Source organism: Trachypithecus francoisi, unplaced genomic scaffold (assembly GCF_009764315.1).
Source record: "Trachypithecus francoisi isolate TF-2019V2 unplaced genomic scaffold, Tfra_2.0 Lachesis_group15, whole genome shotgun sequence".
Classification (NCBI taxonomy): Eukaryota; Metazoa; Chordata; class Mammalia; order Primates; family Cercopithecidae; genus Trachypithecus; species Trachypithecus francoisi.
In genome coordinates, this window is record NW_022681460.1 from 50469493 (window position 1) to 50490602 (window position 21110).

The 21110-nt window shown below is 38.5% G+C and overlaps 1 protein-coding gene across 2 annotated transcripts in view; it reads left to right on the forward strand.

Moving 5' to 3' along the window:
- CRYBG1 (crystallin beta-gamma domain containing 1) overlaps nt 1-21110 on the forward strand; it is a 211320-nt gene that overhangs the window by 155095 nt on the left and 35115 nt on the right. For both annotated transcript variants that reach the window (XM_033234739.1, XM_033234738.1), the window contains exons 4-8: nt 6044-8384; nt 12023-12070; nt 12158-12276; nt 14192-14357; nt 17043-17182. In XM_033234739.1, coding sequence (XP_033090630.1) covers nt 6044-8384; nt 12023-12070; nt 12158-12276; nt 14192-14357; nt 17043-17182 — 2814 coding nt within the window. The remainder of the gene's footprint in view (nt 1-6043; nt 8385-12022; nt 12071-12157; nt 12277-14191; nt 14358-17042; nt 17183-21110) is intronic.

Here is a 21110-nt window from a genome sequence, read left to right on the forward strand (position 1 = left end):
CGCAAGTCCCGGCTGAGTTGCTGTCCGCACATGTGCTGGGGGTCGGCTCTGAGAGGCTCGGGGTCTTTGCATTGTGGAAGAAATGTCTGGTCACTGAGCTTTCCCCTCCATGCTGAGCTTAAGATAGTGAAGGGCCAGTTTACACAGTCAAGGTTTAAGATGACACCCGTGGCAGCCTCCTCAGTTAGTTCCCTTTTTAACACAAGATTTAAGTTTAACGAATGTAAAAATAGGATTTTCCTTGAAGCTCAAAGTTTATGTAGATGAGAGATAAGACCTCACGACCTGACATGAGCTGATTCTATTCTTTTTTCAAAATGTACAAGGGTGTTCCAACGTGGGATGTTCTTAAAATACATGTGCTGTGAATTTCAAAATATGGAGCAAACAGTAACATGTTAAGTACGACCCAGTAGCTTTGACATGTGTGAGTTTTAAGAGAATTCACAGAACCTTTTATGGAACTCAGTGCATTTATTGGCAAAAAGTTTTAAACACACACACACACACACACAAGAAAAGTTCCTAATACAAGTATCTTGGTTGCTTCTTCCCCTTTATAATGTTAGGGAGTCTGGTGATACTTTTGGACCCAGGTTGAAAAGCAGTTTTCAGTTATTGAAATAAAGATCAATAATCATACAAAAGATTATTTGCTACAGGAAAGCAGCTGTGACAGGTGTGAGTTTAAGATGATTCCAAAACATTTTATGGAACGTAGTGCATTATTGGCCTAAGCCTTTTTCAAAAAGTCCCTAATTCATGTATCTTGGTTGCTTCTTCCTCTTTGTGCTGCATGAAAGCACAAAACAACTGTGACTACTTGCTGTTAAGTTTATTCATTTCACAAGTAATTTATTTAATACTTTCTGTGCAAGATACTGTGCTAGGCACTGTAGGGAAAAATCCCTATGACTCAGGATATTGCCCTGAAATTTTTATAGCCCCATCTGGCACACAAGAAGCACACAAATCAAATAACAATACGAGATGATATCTGGTGAAATTACCAAATGAATGTTACCATCTGTAAAGCCAGGGGAAGTGCTAGCAAGGAAGAAATCACTGCTGGTGCTTTGGAGGATCTGGCCCTTGTGCCTTGATCATAAATGCAATTCGTATAGGTGGACAGGATAGGCAAGGTACTCTGAAACTGGTAAGACCCTCCCTTCCCACACTTCTTCTCCCTTACCACTCCCACTTAGCACAGGTGAATAATGATTAAGTGCTTAAGTTTTTCCTCCATTCACATATTTGTTCAAAGAGTAGGTATTTTAACAATATTATCATTATAATTCTTGAACTTAATGGTTTCTTTCATTCTATTTGATTTCTTGGGTAAGTAAGCTTTAGAGGAACTCTGAGAGGGAAGTATGCTTAATGAATAACTTGACTACCTCACGAGCTGCCAACCAGGAGACCTTTGATATAGTCAGTGATTTATTCTGTAATGGTAGTTAGCAACAGAGAAATAAGCTGGGTGAATGATGCCTATTATTTATAGAAGACCAGTGTGATTGAATGCTAAAGCCTCCTAACTGTGAGCCTTAGAGAAACATTGCTGTGTACCTTATGAAGGATGGTTCACCTGTCTTCCAATCAGAAGACACCAGTAGAAAAACCAGAAATGTTACACTGTGAAAGAGTAGGCTAAACAAACAGGAAAGATGATCTTATAATGAAATTCTTCGTGTGCTGTTCTCTGTAATAGAACTAAACCAAATGTCTCTTTCTCAGTTCTGATTAATTTCTACCTAAAAATTTTCTTTACCAGACATTCAATGTATTTGTTTTGCATGGTGCCTTGCACATGGTCATTTGGCAAATTATTGACTTAAACATTAATAATTATTTCTAGTCCTTTGACCCATTTCTTTGTGACTGATGGTTTTTTCAGACCCTTTAATTCTTCCTATGACCGTATCGCAAGATGTTAATCAGATTATTCTTTAAAACAATTTGAGACTGAAGAGTTAGAAAAACTATTTCATATTCCCTGAAAAATAATGCCACTGAAGTAACATGTTTCTTTATGCTGTTAGAAAAATTATTCCTTCAAGTTCTCTACCAAGTGCTGAATGTTGAAATTCTTAAAATGGTATATGTAGAATGAGGAGAATTTTCCTCTTATAATAGAACTATGGCTTTTTGGACTCCAAATTATTTTCCCCTCTCTCATAATGAAGGCATTACAACATGAATTATAGGAGCCTTCCTTTTAATCAGTCTGAACTAGGTTAATTGTAGTGACTCTTGGTAGCACAACTTAATAGCACAGAAAGTTTGGTTGTAAAATTTATTTTGATCTTGGTGTAAATCTTTAATGTGCAGATATGTGTTTCCTGTCCTTAAGGTAGCCTGCTAACCTGTAGTGTTTCCTATTTACATCATAAGATACACTTCAACATATGAATTGAGTACCCTTCCTTGAACTGATTAGTGAGAATTTTTAAAAAGTATGTTCTCTGGTATGTGACCATCCCTCATTAACTGATAGCAAATCAAAGTTTTCTATTTCTAATCATCTCACTGGTTTCATAATTTGATCTTTAAGGAAATGCTTATAAATTAATTTTCCTTTTAAATTTAAGGTATGGGCCTGCAATAAGGGAACCTAAGTATCTTATGGAGATATTGGGGAAAGCAATGCCTGGGAGAAATTTATGAGCAGAGATCAAATTTATTTATTTATTTATTTATTTATTTATTTATTTATTTATTATTTATTTATTTATTTATTTATTTTTGAGACAGGGTCTCACTCTGTTACCCAGGTTGGAGTGCAGTGGCATGATCATGGCTCACTGTAGCCTCGACCTCCCTAGGCTCAGGTGATTCTCCCACCTCAGCCTCCCTAGTAGCAGCAACTACAGGTGCACCACCATGTCTGGCTAATTTTTGTATTTTTTTAGAGACAGGATTTTGCCATGTTCCCCAGGCTGGTCTCAAATTCCGGGATTCAAGCGATCCACCTGCCTCAGCCTCCCGAAATGCTAGGATTACAGGCATTAGACACTGATGCCAGCCTCAAATTTAGTATCAAATAAAATTTGAAAAAATTAAAATCTAAATTCTCAGTGCTGCTTTTGGAGAGGACTTGATGGTATCCAGCCCAGTTGTATTTTATCCAAAAGGATAAGGTGACTCACCAGCAGTCATACTGCCTGTCCCTTGTAGAAGCTCCTTAGGCCCAAGCTTCTTTTTTTTTTTTGAGACAGAGTCTCACTCTGTTGCCCAGGCTGGAGTATAGTGGCACAATCTTGGCTCACTGCAACCTCCACCTCCTGGGTTTAAGCAATTCTCCAGCCTCAGCCTCCCGAGTAGCTGGAATTACAGGCATGTGCCACCACACCTGACTAATTTTTGTATTTTTAGTAGAGACGGGGTTTCACCATGTTGGCCAGGCCAGTCTCGGAACTCCTGATCTCAAGTGATCCACCTGCTTTGGCCTCCCAAAATGTAGGGATTACAAGCATGAGCCACTGCACCTAGCCAGGCCCAAGCTTCATGAGGGCCAAGTCCATGAAGGAGAGGCAGCATGGGATTTCAGTGTCTCCACTTGTATGTTCTCATTATCAAAGTGGCCTCTAAAGTCTGTATCATGTTATGGATCTCATGATAATTCACTGACTTTAAATGATAAAGATGGAAAGAACCAGAGGAGCTCATCCAGGTGGGTATAGTCCAAGCTTATCTGAAGAAGTAGAATAGTTTAGTGGTTAGGAGCATGGCATCTGAAACCAGAGCACCTGGCTTCAAATTGTGGCCCTGTCACTTATTAGCTGCATAACCTCAGGCAAGTTCCTTCTTGACGCCTCAACTTCCTCAGCCAAAAATAGAATGTATAAAGTTGTATATGAATTAGGTGAGCCCGTTGAAGCATTTCTCAAGTTCTTGACAATCAGTGACTGTTAGTGGTTATGCTTTATCTCTCCCATTTTATAAACCACTAGACCAATGGTTTAGCCTTTTTTTTTTTTTTTTTTTTTTTTTTGAGACAGAGTCTTGCTTTGGCACCTAAGCTGGAGTGCAGTGGCATGACCATAGCTCACTGCAGCCTTGATCTTCTGGACTCAAGTTATCTCCCACCTCTGCCTTTGGAGTAGCTGGGACTACAGGCATGCACCACTTCACCTGGCTAATTTTTGTTTTGTTTTGTAGAGACTGGGTCTCAGTATGTTGCTCAGGCTGGTCTTGAACCCCTTAGCTGAAGCAATCCTCCCTCCTTCACCTCCCAAAGTGCTGGGAGATATAGATAGATAGATAGATAGATAGATAGATAGATAGATAGACAGATCTATATATGTAGATATATATAGATAGATATGTAGATATATAGATATCTATATAAATATATAGATATATATCTATAGATATATAGAGATAATATATAAATATATAGATATTTATATCTATAAATATATCTATATCTATCTATCTATCTATCTATCTATATGCTGTGGAACCCTTTCTTCTAAGAAAGTTTAAATAGGAGCAATAAATAAAACCGATACTGGGAGTGATTCTGGTTGAAAGGAGAGTGGACAGCCCCATCCCTGTCCCTACTTTCCCCAACTGTAGCCCTTGAAGAGAACCCCAGGGATTCCTTCAACTGTAAGTTGGGGGAAATAAAAACAACTCTGTTCTAAACCATCTCATTTTTTTAAAGATGAAGAAGGTACAGTCCAGAGAGGTAAAGTAACTTGACCAGGTTCACACAGATAATTAGCATAAAAGCCAGGACCAGAGCCAGAGAATGCCAAACAGAGCACATTTGTTTCTCTGAAAGAAAGCACTGTGTACATTCAAAGACTTATTATTTCCACTGGGGGTAACTATACCCAAGAAATGTGACAGAGAAAGGGGAGACTCTCTTGCCCAAGAAGTGATGACAAAACCAACAGCTGCATAATTGATAAGTAAATGATGGTACATCCATATGATGGACTTCCATGCAGCATTAAGACAGCTTTTCAAACAAATTTTTTGGTAATCTGAAAAATGTTAACTGTAAGGTTAAGTCATTTTATTTCTTGAAAAAGCAAGATATCAAATTATATGAACAGAATAATCTCAATTCTATTCAAAATATTATGCATCTAAAAAGATTAGAAATGTTTAAAAATGTTAACAGGGATATTCTCTGACTGGTAGGATTATCAGTGATTTTTAAATATTATTCAAAGTTGCTATAGTGAACACACTTATAATCAGAGAAAATCTTATGGGGGAAGGATGAGAGGAATAAAATATCCAAAGAGGTCAATAGTAGATGAATTTTTAAAATCTATCCTTTTGAGATAATACTTAAAAAGTTATGCTAAAATAAAAATATATAATTGATGTTGGAGTATGGGAACGCATTAAATATTTAAATTTCTTCTAATGTTCTTCAGGCCTTAAGATGTCTTCCAACTCTAGTGCCAAGCACTGTGCATACATGCTAGGTGCTCAATAAATTAGTTCATCCCTCATCCCTGGAGTTTCTTGGCTATATAATCTTCCGATCCCTCATATGCAAGCAAAACACCCATTAAAAATAGTTGATAGTGTACTTAGGACTATTTAAAAATAGTTTCATTGAAAAACAAATGTGGCAGAGAATGGTGGCTCATGCCTGTAATCCCAGCACTTGGGGAGGTCAAGATGGGAGGGTTGCTTGAAGCCAGGAGTTTGAGACACCAGTCTGGGTGACATAGACCCCATTCTACAAAAAATAAAAATAAAGAAATTAGTTGGGTGTGTGGTATGTGCCTGTAGTCCCAGCTACCTGAGAGGCTGAAGCAGGAAGATTGCCTGAGCCCAGGAGTTTCAGGCTGCAGCAATCTATGATCACACAGCTGTACTCCAGCCTTCGCGATAGAGCAAGACTTTGTCTTCAAAACACATGTGTGCACACACACACACACACACACACACACCACACTCCAAATGTTATATATCAGGGAGATGTTGGCTTTTCATAGTTTTATAATTAGTTGGTTTGTGTGTTCACTTTTTAAAACTAGGTCAATAACTTTATCTTCCTGCTTTTTCCTCACAGCCCTGCCAAGCCCAAACATGTGGAACTAAATCTTAAAACCCCTAAGAATCCTGACAGTTTGGGAAATGAGCACAATCCATTTAGCCAGCCAGTTCACAAAGGCAACACTGCCACCAAAATCTCCTTATTTGAAAACAAACGGGCAAACAGTAGCCCAAGACACACTGACATTCGAGGCACAAGGAACACTCCTGCCTCTAGTAAAACGTTTGTTGGGAGGGCGAAGTTGAATTTAGCCAAAAAAGCCAAAGAAATGGAGCAACCTGAAAAGAAAGTAATGCCAAACAGTCCCCAGAATGGTGTGCTGGTGAAGGAAACTGCTGTAGAAACCAAAGTTACTCTCTCGGAAGAAGAGATTCTACCAGCAACCGGAGGAATGAATGGAGACCCTTCTGAGAATCAAGCTCTTGGTCCTCAACCTAACCAAGATGATAAAGCAGATGTGCAAATAGATCCTGGCTGCCCTTCAGAACCAGTGGCTTCTGCTCTGATTCCTGTCAAAGATCATAAGCTCTTAGAGAAGGACTCAGAGGCTGCAGACAGCAAAAGACTTGTACTTGAAAATGTAACCAATGCAGCACAAGACATCCCCATCACTGTGGATACCAAAGATTTACCTCCAACAGCCATGCCAAAGCCACAGCATACATTTTCTGACTCACAGGCCCCTACTGAGTCATCTCCTGAGCCTTCTTTTTCACTGTCTGCACCCACTCCTGGGGATGTTGCCAAAGACACATGTGTTCAATCGCCCATAAGCAGTTTTCCGTGCACTGATCTAAGAGTGTCAGAAAATCATAAAGGATGTGTTTTGCCTGTGTCTCATCAGAACAATGAGAAAATGTCACTTTCAGAACTTGGAGGAGAGACAAACCCTCCTTTGTCCACAGAGCACAGTCCAGAAGCTGTGGGAAGTGAGTGTCCATCCAGAGTCCTCGTCCAGGTCAGGTCCTTCGTGCTCCCCGTGGAGAGCACCCAGGATGTGAGCTCCCAGGTCATCTCAGAGAGCTCTGAAGTTAGAGAAGTGCAGTTGCCAACTTGTCACAGTAATGAACCTGAAGTGGTTTCCGTTGCAAGTTGTGCTCCCCTACAAGAGGAAGTACTGGGCAATAAGAGCATGTCACCCGAACACTCTCATTGCACAGCAGAGCTCGCGGCAAAATCTGGCCCACAAGTCATGCCACCAGCATCAGAGAAAACTTTGCCTATTGAGGCTCAAAGTCAGGGCAACAGAACACCCCTGATGACTGAATCTAGTCCCACCAACTCTCCCAGCAGCGGAAATCACTTAGACACTCCTCAAAGGCCAGATCAGACTGTTAGACACGGCCGGAATAGTCCTGCCGGTCTTTTGAACATTTCTGCTGGTAGTGATGACAGTGTATTTGATTCTTCTTCTGATATGGAAAAATTCACTGAAATTATAAAACAGATGGATAGTGCAGTTTGTATGCCCATGAAAAGAAAGAAGGCCAGGATGCCAAACTCTCCTGCTCCTCACTTTGCCATGCCTCCTATTCACGAAGACCATTTAGAAAAGGTGTTTGATCCCAGTGTGTTTACCTTTGGTTTGGGGAAGAAGAAGGAAAGTCAGCCAGAAATGTCCCCGGCTTTACATTTGATGCAGAGCCTTGACACAAAATCCCAACTGAGACCCAAACGTGCATCTGCTGAACAGAGTGTCCTCTTCAAGTCCCTGCACACCAACACTAATGGGAACAGTGAGCCTCTGGTGATGCCAGAAATCAATGACAAAGAGAACAGGGACATCACAAGTGGTGGCATTAAGAGATCGAGACTAGAAAAAAGTGCACTTTTCTCAAGCTTGTTATCTTCCTTACCACAAGACAAAATCTTTTCTCCTTCTGTGACATCAGTCAACACTATGACCACGGCTTTCAGTACTTCTCAGAACGGTTCCCTATCTCAGTCTTCAGTGTCACAGCCCACGACTGAGGGTGCCCCGCCCTGTGGTTTGAACAAAGAACAGTCAAATCTACCCGACAACTCCTTAAAGGTCTTCAATTTCAACTCGTCAAGTACATCACACTCCAGTTTGAAAAGTCCAAGACACATGGAAAAATACCCACAAAAAGAGAAAACCAAAGAAGATAAAGAAGATCTGGATTCACGAAGCAACCTACACTTGCTGGAAACTAAATTTTCTGAATTTTCAAAACTGAAGAACAATGATATGGAAAAGGCTAATCATACTGAAAATGTTCTTAAATCAAACTTGCCAAACTGCGGAAACAGTGACACCGACTTCATGGGTCTTTTCAAATCAAGCCGGTATGACCCAAGCATTTCTTTTTCTGGAATGTCATTATCAGACACAATGGTAAGTAGCAATGTATTATTATTTATTTGGGGTATTTATAAAGCAAGGGAAGAGAGCGATGATGAGCAACTCCTGTTATTCTTTTAGAAATGGTTAAGCTCATGTGCTATAGTTTTTATTCATTCATCACACATTTGAAAACCTGCAATGTACAAGAGACTGTTAGAGGGCAAGAAAAAAATGTACTCAGAATCTTCACTGAAGGCCTCTGTAGTCTTGCAGGGAGATAAAGCTACAAATGTTTTAAGGCACATGATCTTTTTTTTTTTTTTTTTTGAGACAGTCTTGCTCTGTTGCCCAGGCTGGAGTGCAGTGATGCAATCTCAGCTCACTGCAACCTCTGCCTCCTGGGTTCAAGTGATTCTTCTGCCTCAGCTTCCCTAGTAGCAGGGAATACAGGTGCGTGCCACCACGCCTGGCTAATTTTTGTATTTTTAGTAAAGACTAAAAATACAAATACAGGGGTTTTACCATATTGGCCGAGCTGGTCTCGAACTCCTGACCTCGTGACCCATCTGCCTCGGCCTCCCAAAGTGTTGGGATTACCTGGTGTGAGCCATCTTGACTGGCTGGCACGTGATCTTTTAAGGCACATGTGAATTTATATGTTGTATTATGAAAGATACAGGTAAACTTTTGGAGTTCAGAGACAGACAAGATGCTTTTTCTTACCTATTCTAGGTAAAAATGCTCAGTGCCATACTTAGAATTCTGAAGATTTGTGAAACAGCTTCCTCTCTTTGGGAAGTCCTCAGCCAGGGAAACTTTTTCTTAATCCTTATCTCTGTGAGATTCACTCTTTGTTCCCATAGGTAGCAATAGGTATTTATCCTATGCAATTGAGAAAGTATTTTCTCTTTATTGGGAATTAGTTTTCATTAGGGAAATATTTTCTTCCCCTGCAAAGCTGTGGGGAGTAAAGAATTTTGGTTTTCATTGGATCTTAAATATTAGAGAGAAGACAGCAAAACATGATTTTGGGGAATAATTTTGATTTCTGCATCTTTTTTTATCTCTCTTCAGAAGATGTTTACTTTACTCAGTTTTTGATGTGAATTTGTGCCTTTTTGTTACCAAGCTTATTTAAGTTAAGGGAGGACTATGAGAAAGGAAGGTGGGATATGAGTTTAGTGATCAGCTCTGCCAGGCTAGAAGCCTTAGTGTGGCTTGCATTCTAGTGGTTCGTCCTGTGAACCCGGCTATCTGGCAAGTGTGGACTGCAATCCAGCCCAGTTTATCCAGGCAGAAAATACCTTGCACTTTTCCTGGTCTGTACAGGGTACTGCAGCATAGTTCAATGTATTATTTTGGCTTTTGCTACAGTCCTGTCAGAGAATGTGATGTTGCAAGCTCTTTCAAAATATATGGTTGGGTTTCCAGCAGAGGTGCAGATCCCTTTTTCATGTGATTTCATAAACTTTCGTAAAGTTCGGTTAAAGTTTGGTTTTCAGATGTTTGGTGTTAGGACCCTTTACATTTAAAAATGATTGAGAACCCCAATGAGCTTTTGTTTGTATGGGTTCTGCCTATCAGAAATGATTATATTAGAAATGATTGCTGAGAAAATTGTAAAACACCAGAACATACAAGTGCACACTGCAGCAGTGCTCAGAGCAACGATGCCATCACACATCATGGAGCCTTGTACTCCACTGGACATTTGAGAGAGAGATGAAAAAGGCAGATGACCTCTTCTTATTATGAAAATAGTTTTGATCTCATGGACTACCTGAAAGGATCTTGGAGACCCCTCAGTGGCCTCTGAACCACACTTTGAGAACCACTCCTATAAACAAATAAGACTGAATCAGCCTATGGTACCCAGAAATCATAAAATTCTTAACTGTTTCTCTCAAGCACAACATTTCCACTGGTCCACTTCCCATTCATTACTGCTTTGTTCTTTTTAATTGTTCTGAGATCACTTTCCTGATTTAACTACAGTCTGACAAAGCTGATAACAGAATATACAGTTTCCTTATAAAAATCAAGTCAAATGACATAAAAAGGAAAAATAAAATCTTTATACTTTTTCTAGGCCTTTTTGTGATTAAAAAATAATGGCCTTTCTTTAGGTCCTGGGCTTTTGTTGATTGGATAATTATTCAATCATGAAGGTTTTACCTGAATTTCGTTTTACATTTTAGGCTTTTTCTTCAGTTTCTCTACTTCTAGTGTATATATATGCATAAATAGGTATATACCATTTGGCTTCTGATAATGCTCTAGGGGGCCCTTATGGACTTTTTTTTTTTAAGAGACAGAATCTTGCTCTGTCACCCAAGCTAGAGTGCAGTGGCATGTTCTTGGCTCCCTGCAACCTCTCCGCCTTCCAGGTTCAAGCGATTTTCATGTCTCAGCCTCCCAAGTAGCTGAGATTATAAGTGAGCACCACCACATCCAGCTAATTTTTGTATTTTTAGTAGAGACAGTGTTCTGCCATGTTGGCCATGCTGGTCTCGAACTCCTGACCTCAGGTGATCTACCCACCTCGGCCTCCCAAAGTGCTGGGATTACAGGCTTGATCCACCGCACCCCAGCCTTTTGTGGTCTTCTGGGCATATCACACTCTGGTGTGATGCAAGAGCAGTCAGAGCAAAGGCAGTTCCTAAAATAGGCATCCTGGTCAGCATTGAAAGTAGTTCATGTTTTGTAATATTTTTACATATATAATTACTATTTTATTATCTTATGCATTTCTGGTTTTACTGGTCTTGTCAGATGGTCTTGAAAATGATTAGTTTTGGAAACATTAAAATGCATTTTGTCTATCAAAAAAGCAGGATTAGGCCAGGCTTGGTGGCTCACACCTATAATCCCAGCACTTTGGGAGGCCGAGGCAGGCGGATCAGGAGGTCAAGAGATCGAGACCATCCTAGCCAACATGGTGAAACCCCATCTCTACTAAAAGAAAAATACAAAAATTAGCTGGGCTGGTGGCATGCACCTGTAGTCCCAGCTACTCAGGAGGCTGAGGCAGGAGAAACGCTTGAACCCAGACGGAGGTTGCAGTGAGCCAAGATGACGCCATTGCACTCCAGCCTGGTGACAGAGTGAGACTCCATCTCAAAAGAAAAAAAGGGGGATTAAATATACTATGTGCAATGTACATTATGAAATATACCATATATACCATAAACACTTCTGTTTAGACTAGTGGTTGTTATATGATTATAGATTTACTATGAGAAAACAATATTTGTATGGATTCAGATAGGGTGTATATATGAACACAAAATTGATTCAGCTCTTTCTAGGTAAGCGATTAATATATTATAATTTCTCTTTATTTGATATGATACTGATATTATTTGAATTAGAATTTCTTAGCTGAGTTCTTATTCTGTGAACTGACAAGAAACATACGTGCCCTGAATTTTCTAGCATTGGTGGAAATAGCCTAGACATTTAAATTAGGAGAAATGGCAATGGCAAATTCAGGTAGAGGTGAAAAAACCTTAATTTAAAAGTATAAACTCAAAGAGTTTTAATACAACTTTAGCATCGATTAGAGTGGACGTTTCAAAATCAATACAGTGTGGGATAAGTGTGACCTACCTAGAGGATCATGGGTGGAAAAAGAAGATTGTTATGTGAAGTTGTAATTATTTGTTGTTTTTTTGTTCATCTGATTACAGACACTTAGAGGAAGTGTCCAAAATAAACTCAATCCCCGACCTGGAAAGGTAAGATTATTTTCTGTTTCTAGCCTTGATTCTATTTTGGTCTGATAGAGCATAACAAATTGTGCTACCACTTTCGTTTTCATGCAGGTAGTGATATATAGTGAACCTGATGTCTCCGAGAAGTGCATTGAAGTTTTCAGTGACATTCAGGATTGCAGTTCTTGGAGCCTCTCTCCAGTGATACTCATAAAAGTTGTTAGAGGATGGTAAGAATGGCACTTTAAGTTCCTGATGTCGAATGTTTGTCTTTTGCATGCTTAATTACCTTTTTAGTCCTCACTACTAGTTTAAAATTATGGCTTTAGCAATGGAAAGCACAGGAAATACTACTCATGGTAAGATAAGGGATTCATATCTTAACAATGTCATTTTAAATCATGTTTCTGATTATAGCAGTGATACATGTTTATGGGAGAAAAATCAGAACAGTACAGTAGAACAAGCTTCTTTTTCCCATGTTTCCCCATAATATTGCTTTGAACTAATCATAAATCAGGGCCCATAACATACTTTTGGTTGATGACCTTTAAATGAGGTTGATAAGAATTGCATTAGTCGTGTTGATAGACCAGAAAGGACTTTTAAAAAATCTATAAGGAAACTTGAGAACACGTAGGAAAAGGCAAAGTAAAGAAACAATAAGGAAAAAAAATCTATAAGGAAAAACAAAAACAATCTATAAAGGCATTTTTCTAATTTTTTAATGACAGTTCAGTGCAGCACTAACTTAAAATTTAATTTGCTTTCCAATATTTCCACAAAAGATTGTTTTGGTTAAGTAAAGAAACTAGTGAAAAAAAATATTTTGACAGTTTCTGAAATCATTTTATCAACTTCATTGCCTCTTGGAGACACACAGGAAGCTGAGTAGAGAAAGGCAGCTTAAAAAAAGAAATAGCTGATCTGGCATAATACTTATCTTTTGGTGCCTATTTGTAAACTTGTTTGAAATAAAGAGGGTAGACCTCTGGATGTTTATGGATTTGAAAATTCATAAGCTTTTCTTTTGGTCTCCATTTGATTAAATATGCAGCAGCTTTCCTGTTAGATTTCTAGGTATTTTTTCTTAATATTTTTTTCCTATGTATCCAACATAGTCATGAGAAAAACAAGTTTTGCTTTTATTCTTGCATTTGAAGACAAATGCTATTTTAATTGCTGGAGAATTGGCCACTAATATACAATATATAATAGTGGCAATTTTTTACATAAATTTTGTTTTTATAGAACAGTACTTTTTCCTTTCTTTTGCAGCTTTTGTTGGCTTCTTTTTCTTGAAAGCGTAAGCATTTACACTGCCATACGTTGACATGAGGTTTTTCTTTAGTGTTTGGCTGTTGTTCGGAAGAATATTGTTAAAATGCTTTCCATTACCATATCTATAGTCTTTTGTACCAACATATTCATTGATATGACTGTAATATGTAAGTTAAAATCTCTCTAAGAGAAATGTTTTCTACACATATGAAGAGACAAAACTACACATATGATGGCTCATGCCTGTAATTCCAGCACATTGGGAGGCTGAGGTGGGCAGATCACTTGAGACCAGGAGTTCAAGATCAGCAGGCCAACATGGGGAAACCCCGTCTCTACTAAAAATACAAAAATTAGCCCGGCTTGGTGGCACATTCCTGTAATCCCAGCTACTCGGGCAGCTGAGGCAGGAGAATTGCTTGAACCTGGGAGGTGGAGGTTGCAGTAAGCTGAGATCACACCACTGCACTCTAGCCTGGGCAACAGAGCAAGACTCTGTATCAAAAAAAAAAAAAAAAGAGAGACAGAAAAAAACAAAAAAAACTACAGTAAACATCCATTTATCTGACATATTATCATTTATAAGTCTCCACCACCTGACAATTACTTGGAACATTAGTAGCTCTATAGCGTCCAGATAGATAACTTCAAAGTTCTCTAAGATCCTGATATAGTTCATGAGTTATCAGAGACTTAATTATACCCAGTAAAATATTAGTGTTAGGGAGAGTTTAAGCTATTTTAATTGCTAGATAATTAGCCACTAATCTACTATATATATAATGGCAATTAGCCAGGATATTTGAGTAATCAAAGCCTCTCTCACCAAGACTGGCTAATGGTTTTGCTGTGTTTTATTTTTAGTTGGATTTTGTATGAGCAACCAAATTTTGAAGGGCACTCCATTCCCTTAGAAGAAGGAGAATTGGAACTCTCTGGTCTCTGGGGTATAGAAGACATTTTGGAAAGTCACGAGGAAGCAGAGTCTGATAAGCCAGTGGTGATTGGTTCCATCAGACATGTGGTCCAGGTAGGTTGCGGTAAATCTGGATTTTATTCAACAAATATTTATGGATTCGTACTTAAAGGGAAATGTTCATTTCACGAAATAAGTGATTGGGAAACATATTTGGTGCCTTATGGATGTATTTTCTGTATTTTAAGTTTACTTGTACACTTTAAAGAATTTAAAAAGAAATATAATTGGTTAGATAATTTTTCACAATAAACCCTTAAGGTAAATCTTTTATGCCTGTCCTTCTGTTCCCATCTTCCAAATATATTTTACCTGATAACTTGGTTTAAATGAGTTCTGCATCTATGAACAGATTTTTCATTTACTTAGTGTTTTTGTTTGCTGTATGAGTTGTGATTACTTTGAGTGGTTTATAGGAATTCTATTTTGGAAAAATAAATAATCCAAAAATAATTTGGTTGATCAACTCTAGAATTTCATGTGGATTTAACAAAATATTACTTGCTCTATTTGAGGCCACTTTATGGATGAGGTAAAATTTCTTGGTTTCTTGTTATTTGATGAGAAAAGTGTTGTCAGAGTCTTTCTTTGTGGCTCTTGGGATTTGATGATTCTTTACCTTAAAAATGCAATTAATGGTGTCTTCTAAGTAGAAAATTAAAATCCCAAGTTTTAATGGAGACGAGTGTCAAGATGCAATACAGAGAAAAGGAACATTCTGACGTGAGAATGAGTAAAGATGAGTAACAGTTTTGGCAGAGGAAAGCGTCGCCTACTTCCTGGGTCAACATTTCTGAGTAACTTAGGTGGTAATTGGTATGCTAAATGATTTATCTTGTATTTGTTTTAAGTATATAATATGAGAAGACTAAGTAAGACTTGAGAAACCCTATTTCAAAATGTCCTCATTAATGGAATATTTTGCCTAGAGTTTTTATTTACTGCTCAAATAATATTGGTAATAAAGCAATGTTTGAAAATATCATCTGATTCCCATCATGAAGTGCCCTCTCCCCCTTTATTTTTTGAATTTTCTACCCTTTGCTGGCCATATTCTAGTCTGCTTTTTCTGCAGTTGTAATCATAATACAGGGACAATGCTGTTCCACCTGTCTATCCTAACACTGTGGTTCTCAATCCTTTTTTTTCTCTTTATACCACTTTCCTGAAAATCACACTCCCCTTGGTAACATCTCTGGGATTGGAACTGAGGAAGGTATCAATCTGGTGGGGTGAGGATTTGGGTGCATTCAGGAAGATGGGGAAGGAAAACAAGATCTCTTGTTTTGTCTGATAGTAGCAGACTTACTGTAGCAAAAGCTTTTCATGTTACCACAGGTTTAGGGTTTAGCTGAATATCATATTCCATTGAAACAATGCATTATTTATTATTTAGTACATAAATGAGGTATCATTATTTATTTGTTATTTCTTCTTTCAGTGAATCTTAAGGTTGTTTCTAGTTTTTTACTGTTATAAGTAATGCCATGAGAATGTTGTTGTGCATTTAATAATTTATAATTTTCTTTTGAGATGGAGTCTTGCTCTGTCACCCAGGCTGGAGTGCAGTGGTGCAATCTCGGCTCACTGCAACTTCTGCCTCCTGGGGGTTCAAGTGATTCTCCTGCCTCAGCCTCCAGAGTAGCTGTGATTACAGGCACATGCCACAATGCCCGGCTAATTTTTGTGTTTTTAATAGAGATGGGGTTTTGCCATGTTGGCCAGGCTGCTCTTGAACGCCTGACCTCAGGTGATCTGCCCGCCTCGGCCTCCCAAAGGGCTGGGATTACAGGTGTGAGCCACTGCGCCCGGCCAGTAATTTATAATTTTCTAATTTGTTTCCTTGAGGTACATTTTTCTGAATGGTGCCATGTTAAAGGGTATGGTTATAGCTCCTGATATGTCATGGAATATATTGTCTTTACAGATCATGTGCATGGTTTCTTGAAACATAAACATAAGTCAGAGCATATATTTTAGAGGTTACCTTTTTAGTTCATTAGAGTTGTTCCTTTTGATAACATTTGAAAAGCCTCATCTGAGCTTATTCAGGTGTTAAAATTTCTTCTGTTGCTCAGTTTACCCAACTCAGCTGCACAGATGAGGCTCAATAAATATTCCATTAATGCTTAGGCACTCAACCAGGTGAGGCCTTTTGAAGACTGTTTGGACCACAGATATGCGGGGCATGGAACAATGACCAAAGTACAGAGATTTGTAAATCACTATGAATGTGTGCTTTTGCTTTTATGACTTAGATCAAACCAATATCATAAAGGTTTACTCAGTCAAGGAGAGTTACCACAAATCAACAGAGGGCTTTATGGACACAAAACAGTGGCTGAGGAAGACTCCAAGAGCAGCCATTCTACAGACTAAAGTCTCCGTGCTTGGATAATTATATCAGAGCAAAGGAACCAAAACCCCAAACCAAGGAGGGTCAAGTGAGGATGAGAAAAATAAATATATTCCAAAACTCAAATAAAATACGTTTCTGATGATCTTTGCTTGAATGCAACACTGAGTTATATAACTAAAGCAAGTGTATCTGCCCCAAAATAGGTGGATTATTAGTTCATGGATGGAAACAGGAAAGGACTAAAATGGCAGGAACTCTGTGAAATGTATTTGTATATTTAAAGCTCATTTTGATTAGTTGTAAGAAGAAGAAGAATGAGCTTACTAGAGAGTTAAATGCATGGTGCAATTCTTACTGTCTATGCATCTATATTTTTTCAGGATTACAGAGTTAGTCACATTGACTTATTTACTGAACCAGAAGGGTTAGGAATCCTAAGTTCCTACTTTGATGATACTGAAGAAATGCAGGGATTTGGTGTAATGCAGAAGACTTGTTCCATGAAAGTACATTGGGGCACGTAAGTATTTTTTTTCAAACACAATTTTAATGAAGTTTTTTTGTGAGTGTAGTACTGGAAAAAGGACTTAAGATACTCTGATTTGTCATCCTGTTATTTAATTATTAACTCTAAGGTATATTTTTGTAAGACACATAAAATTCTGGTTCTTTTGCACCTATGTTATGATTCATCTCTCTTAAAAATAATATAGATTTAATATAGGAAATGTTGGGGGAGGAATTGAATTTTTAATGTAAGGCTTTCCTTGTCACAGAGGAAGCTGATTTATTCAAAGCTGAGTAGCAGATTATATTTTCATGATGATTCAGAGGAGGTAATTCAAAGCACACGCCTCTGATATTTCTGCGGGGGGATGGAAGCCAGCACACATGGTACTTCCTTGAATATTTTCACACAATGCTGGTTCAAAGCCCCTAGGAGGTTGGTTTCACAAATCACAGGAAACAGCAAGAATATTTTGAAGGAAATGGGAATACCTCAGATAGGGGAGAAATGAGGATAGAAAGTACAGACTGCAATACTAAAGAATGTGGTCTCCAAGGTGAAGCACAAAGCCCCACGGCACGTGAAAGACATTCACTGAGATGCAGGAAAAAACACGAAAGCTTCTTTCTATTTGATTAAAGTCTCCACCTCTTAAGATTTTATTTTTGTATATGTTTTCTAATATGCATAATGTATTAGTTCAGTGGTAATGTATATAATTTATAAATATTCATATATTCAGAGAATGCTGAAATGTTTTTACTAATGGTTTATACAGTCAAAAAAGTTTACAGTCTGTCCCTAAAGTGGTATGGAGTATCTCCGCAGTGAACAATAAGGCACTCCTTAATCATGCTTTTTGCATTCTATTTATTACTAAAAGTCTCGGTTTGCCATTGTTCATATCTTAGAAAAATGATTTGATTGTGCAAAATGTAGGAATAGGATAAGTTACAGATCACAGAATCTGATTTTTGATCCTCAGAAATCAGAAACTAAAAACTTCTAGGCAACTTAACAGGAAGTGTGGCTATTGAGAATTGGTAGCAGCTATCCTTGAGTAGTTGGAAGGTGGTCATATAGAAGAGACATTAGACTTGCTCCCTGTTATTCCGTAGCAGGTCCCAGGAAAAACCAGTAGAAATTAGAGAGACGGATTTTGACTTGACCCAGGGAAGAACTTTCTGATGGTTAATACAGTTAAAATGGAAGTGGCTGCCTTGTTAGGTGGAGAGTTTCTCATCGCAAGGGGTATTCAAGTAGAGGATGGACAAGAATTTATCCAGGGCTTTGTAGGGGAAGGAAAGTATGAGTTAGATACCTCCTTTATGACAGTTTGTTCATTTATTTATTTACTTTTAACATTTTGAAATACAACACACCTAGAAAAAAGTTCACAGAAGGTAAATGTACACTTAAACAAATAAAGTGAGCACCCAAGTAGACACCACTTGAGCCAAGAACTGGAACATTACCAGCACTCCAGAAGCCCAAGGGTGTTCTTTCCCTATGGCAGCCCCTCTCAGAAAACAACCTCCCTCTCCCAGAAGAGTAAAAAAAATGGCAAGGGAAGACTATAGTGATGGTTCGTCAATATACAAAGGTGTAGTTATTAGGGCAGAATTTGGGGTGTAGAGAATAATGTTAATTTAAATATCTCCTCTTGATGTATAAAGTTATTTTCCAAGGGTAGTATACATTTTACTGCTTTTTAAATTATTTTTAATTGACACATAATAATTGCACATATTTATGGGGTACAATGTGATGTTTTGATACACGTGTACATTGCGTAATGATCAAATCAGGGAAATTAGCAAATCCATCACCTCAAACACGTGTTATTTCTTTGTGGTGAGATCATTCAGAATCCTCTCTTCTAGCTATTTTGAAATAATCAAAAATATTATTGTTAATCATAGTTACCCTACTGTGCAATAGAACACCAGAACTTATTCTATTGTATGTTTTTACCACATTTTCTTTATTTTTTCATCTGTTGATGGACACTCAGGCTGATTCTGTGTCTTGGCTATTATGAATAGTGCTGCAATAAACATGCATGTGCACGTATCCTTTGACATACTTGATTTCATTTCCTTTGGATATATACTCAGTAGTGAGATTGCAAGATCACACAGTAGTTCTAGTTTTAATTTTTTGAGGAGCCTCCATACTGTTTTCCATAATGGCTGTGCTAATTTATATTCCCATCAATAGTGTGGAAGAGTTCCCTTTGCTCCACATCCTCACCAACACTTGTTATATTGTGTCTTTTTGATAATAGCCTTTCTAACTGGAGTGAGGTGGTATCTCATTGTGGTTTTGATTTGCATTTCCCTGATCTTGAGTGATGTTGAATATTTTTTCATATACCTCTTGGCCATTTGTGTGTCTTCTTTAGAGAAATGTACTGCTTTTAGCATACATTTTGAGTTACATCAGTTGGTACCCTGTAGTCCTTAAAAGGCTCTGAAATTTTTAAAGGTGGTGAATTTAGAAGTAGAAATTAGGAAAGGCTTTTATTTCCTCTGCATACCCTGTCAAAATATGACAAGAAATTGGGACTTTAACAAATATAAACCCAAAAGAGTGTCTATGAGATGTACTAAGTATATTCAGTAAATCTGTTAATCAAGCATCTACCAAGTGCCAGGTGCTTTTGTAGTCACTGGGAATACAGCAGTGAAGACATAAAATGATGTTCCCACTCTCCTGGAGCTGTCAGTCTAGTAGGAATAAACAACACAAATACATATATAATGTGTCAGATGGCAAAGGCTACAAGAAACATAAATTACAGAGAGGGGCAGGTATGTTGCTATTTTAGATGGGGTGGCTAGTAAAGGACTCTGGTGACATTTTAGGCAGGGACTGGCAGGAAGTGAGGGAGTCTGCCCTGGAGCTAGCTGAGGGAAGAGGGGCAGGGAGCCAGTCCCAGAGAGGAAGCACACCATTTACAAAAGCCCTTCTGGGCATGCTTGGGCAATAGCTAAGAGGCCAAGGTGACTGAAGCTGGGTGGACTAGGAGGTTAGGATAGGAGAAGGCTCAGGTCACATCTGGCCTTTCAGGCCTCGGGGAGGAGGATTTAGATTTTCTCTAAGTGGCATGGAAAATCATTGGAGAATTTTGATCTAACTTGTGTTATTAACAGAAGGATCAGTCTGACTGTTCGTATAGAAAATAATCTACAAAGAGGCAAAGGTGGAAGCCAAGAAACCACGTAGGATGCACTCGCAATCATACAGCCAAGAATGGATGGTGGCTTAGACGTGCAATGGTGGTGGTGGGAAATGGTCAGACATTGGATGCATTTTGAAGGTAGAACTAACAGCATTTCTGACAGATTGTGTGTGGTGTATGAGGGGCCGAGACAGCCCAGGGTTTGGAACCCCAACACTTATTGAGACGGAGAAGACTTGGAGGAGCAGGATAGGAGAGAGTGAGACTCAGGAGCTCAGTTTTGGACAGGTTAAGGCTGAGATGCCAACTGCAAATTCAAGTAAGTGGGCAGGAAGGTGACTAGGTGTGTGAGGCTGGAGTTCAGGGGAGAGGCTGGAGGCATAAATTTAGGAGTCATTGACATAGAGAATGCATTTAAACCAGGCACAGGACATGGTCACAAAAGGGAGTGGGTGTAGTTAAGGGAAGAGAAGGCACTTTTGTATTTAAAGACTGGGAAGAAAAGTGGAAATCTAAGCAAAAGAAAATGCCTTCATCTCTTGCTGCCTTTAATTTTTTTACATGAAATAAGACTATACACTTTTTTTTAAAGAATTAATGTCAGGTTGAGAAACATCACTTTCCTTAGAAAAGAATGAAAAAGGCATCTGCTATCATATTTTAATCAGTGTCTGGAGGGTGCCATGACTCAGGCTTGGCTATGTTGAAGCACATTAAGCTACCTTAAATGATATTTCTTACCTTTCCAGTATGTTT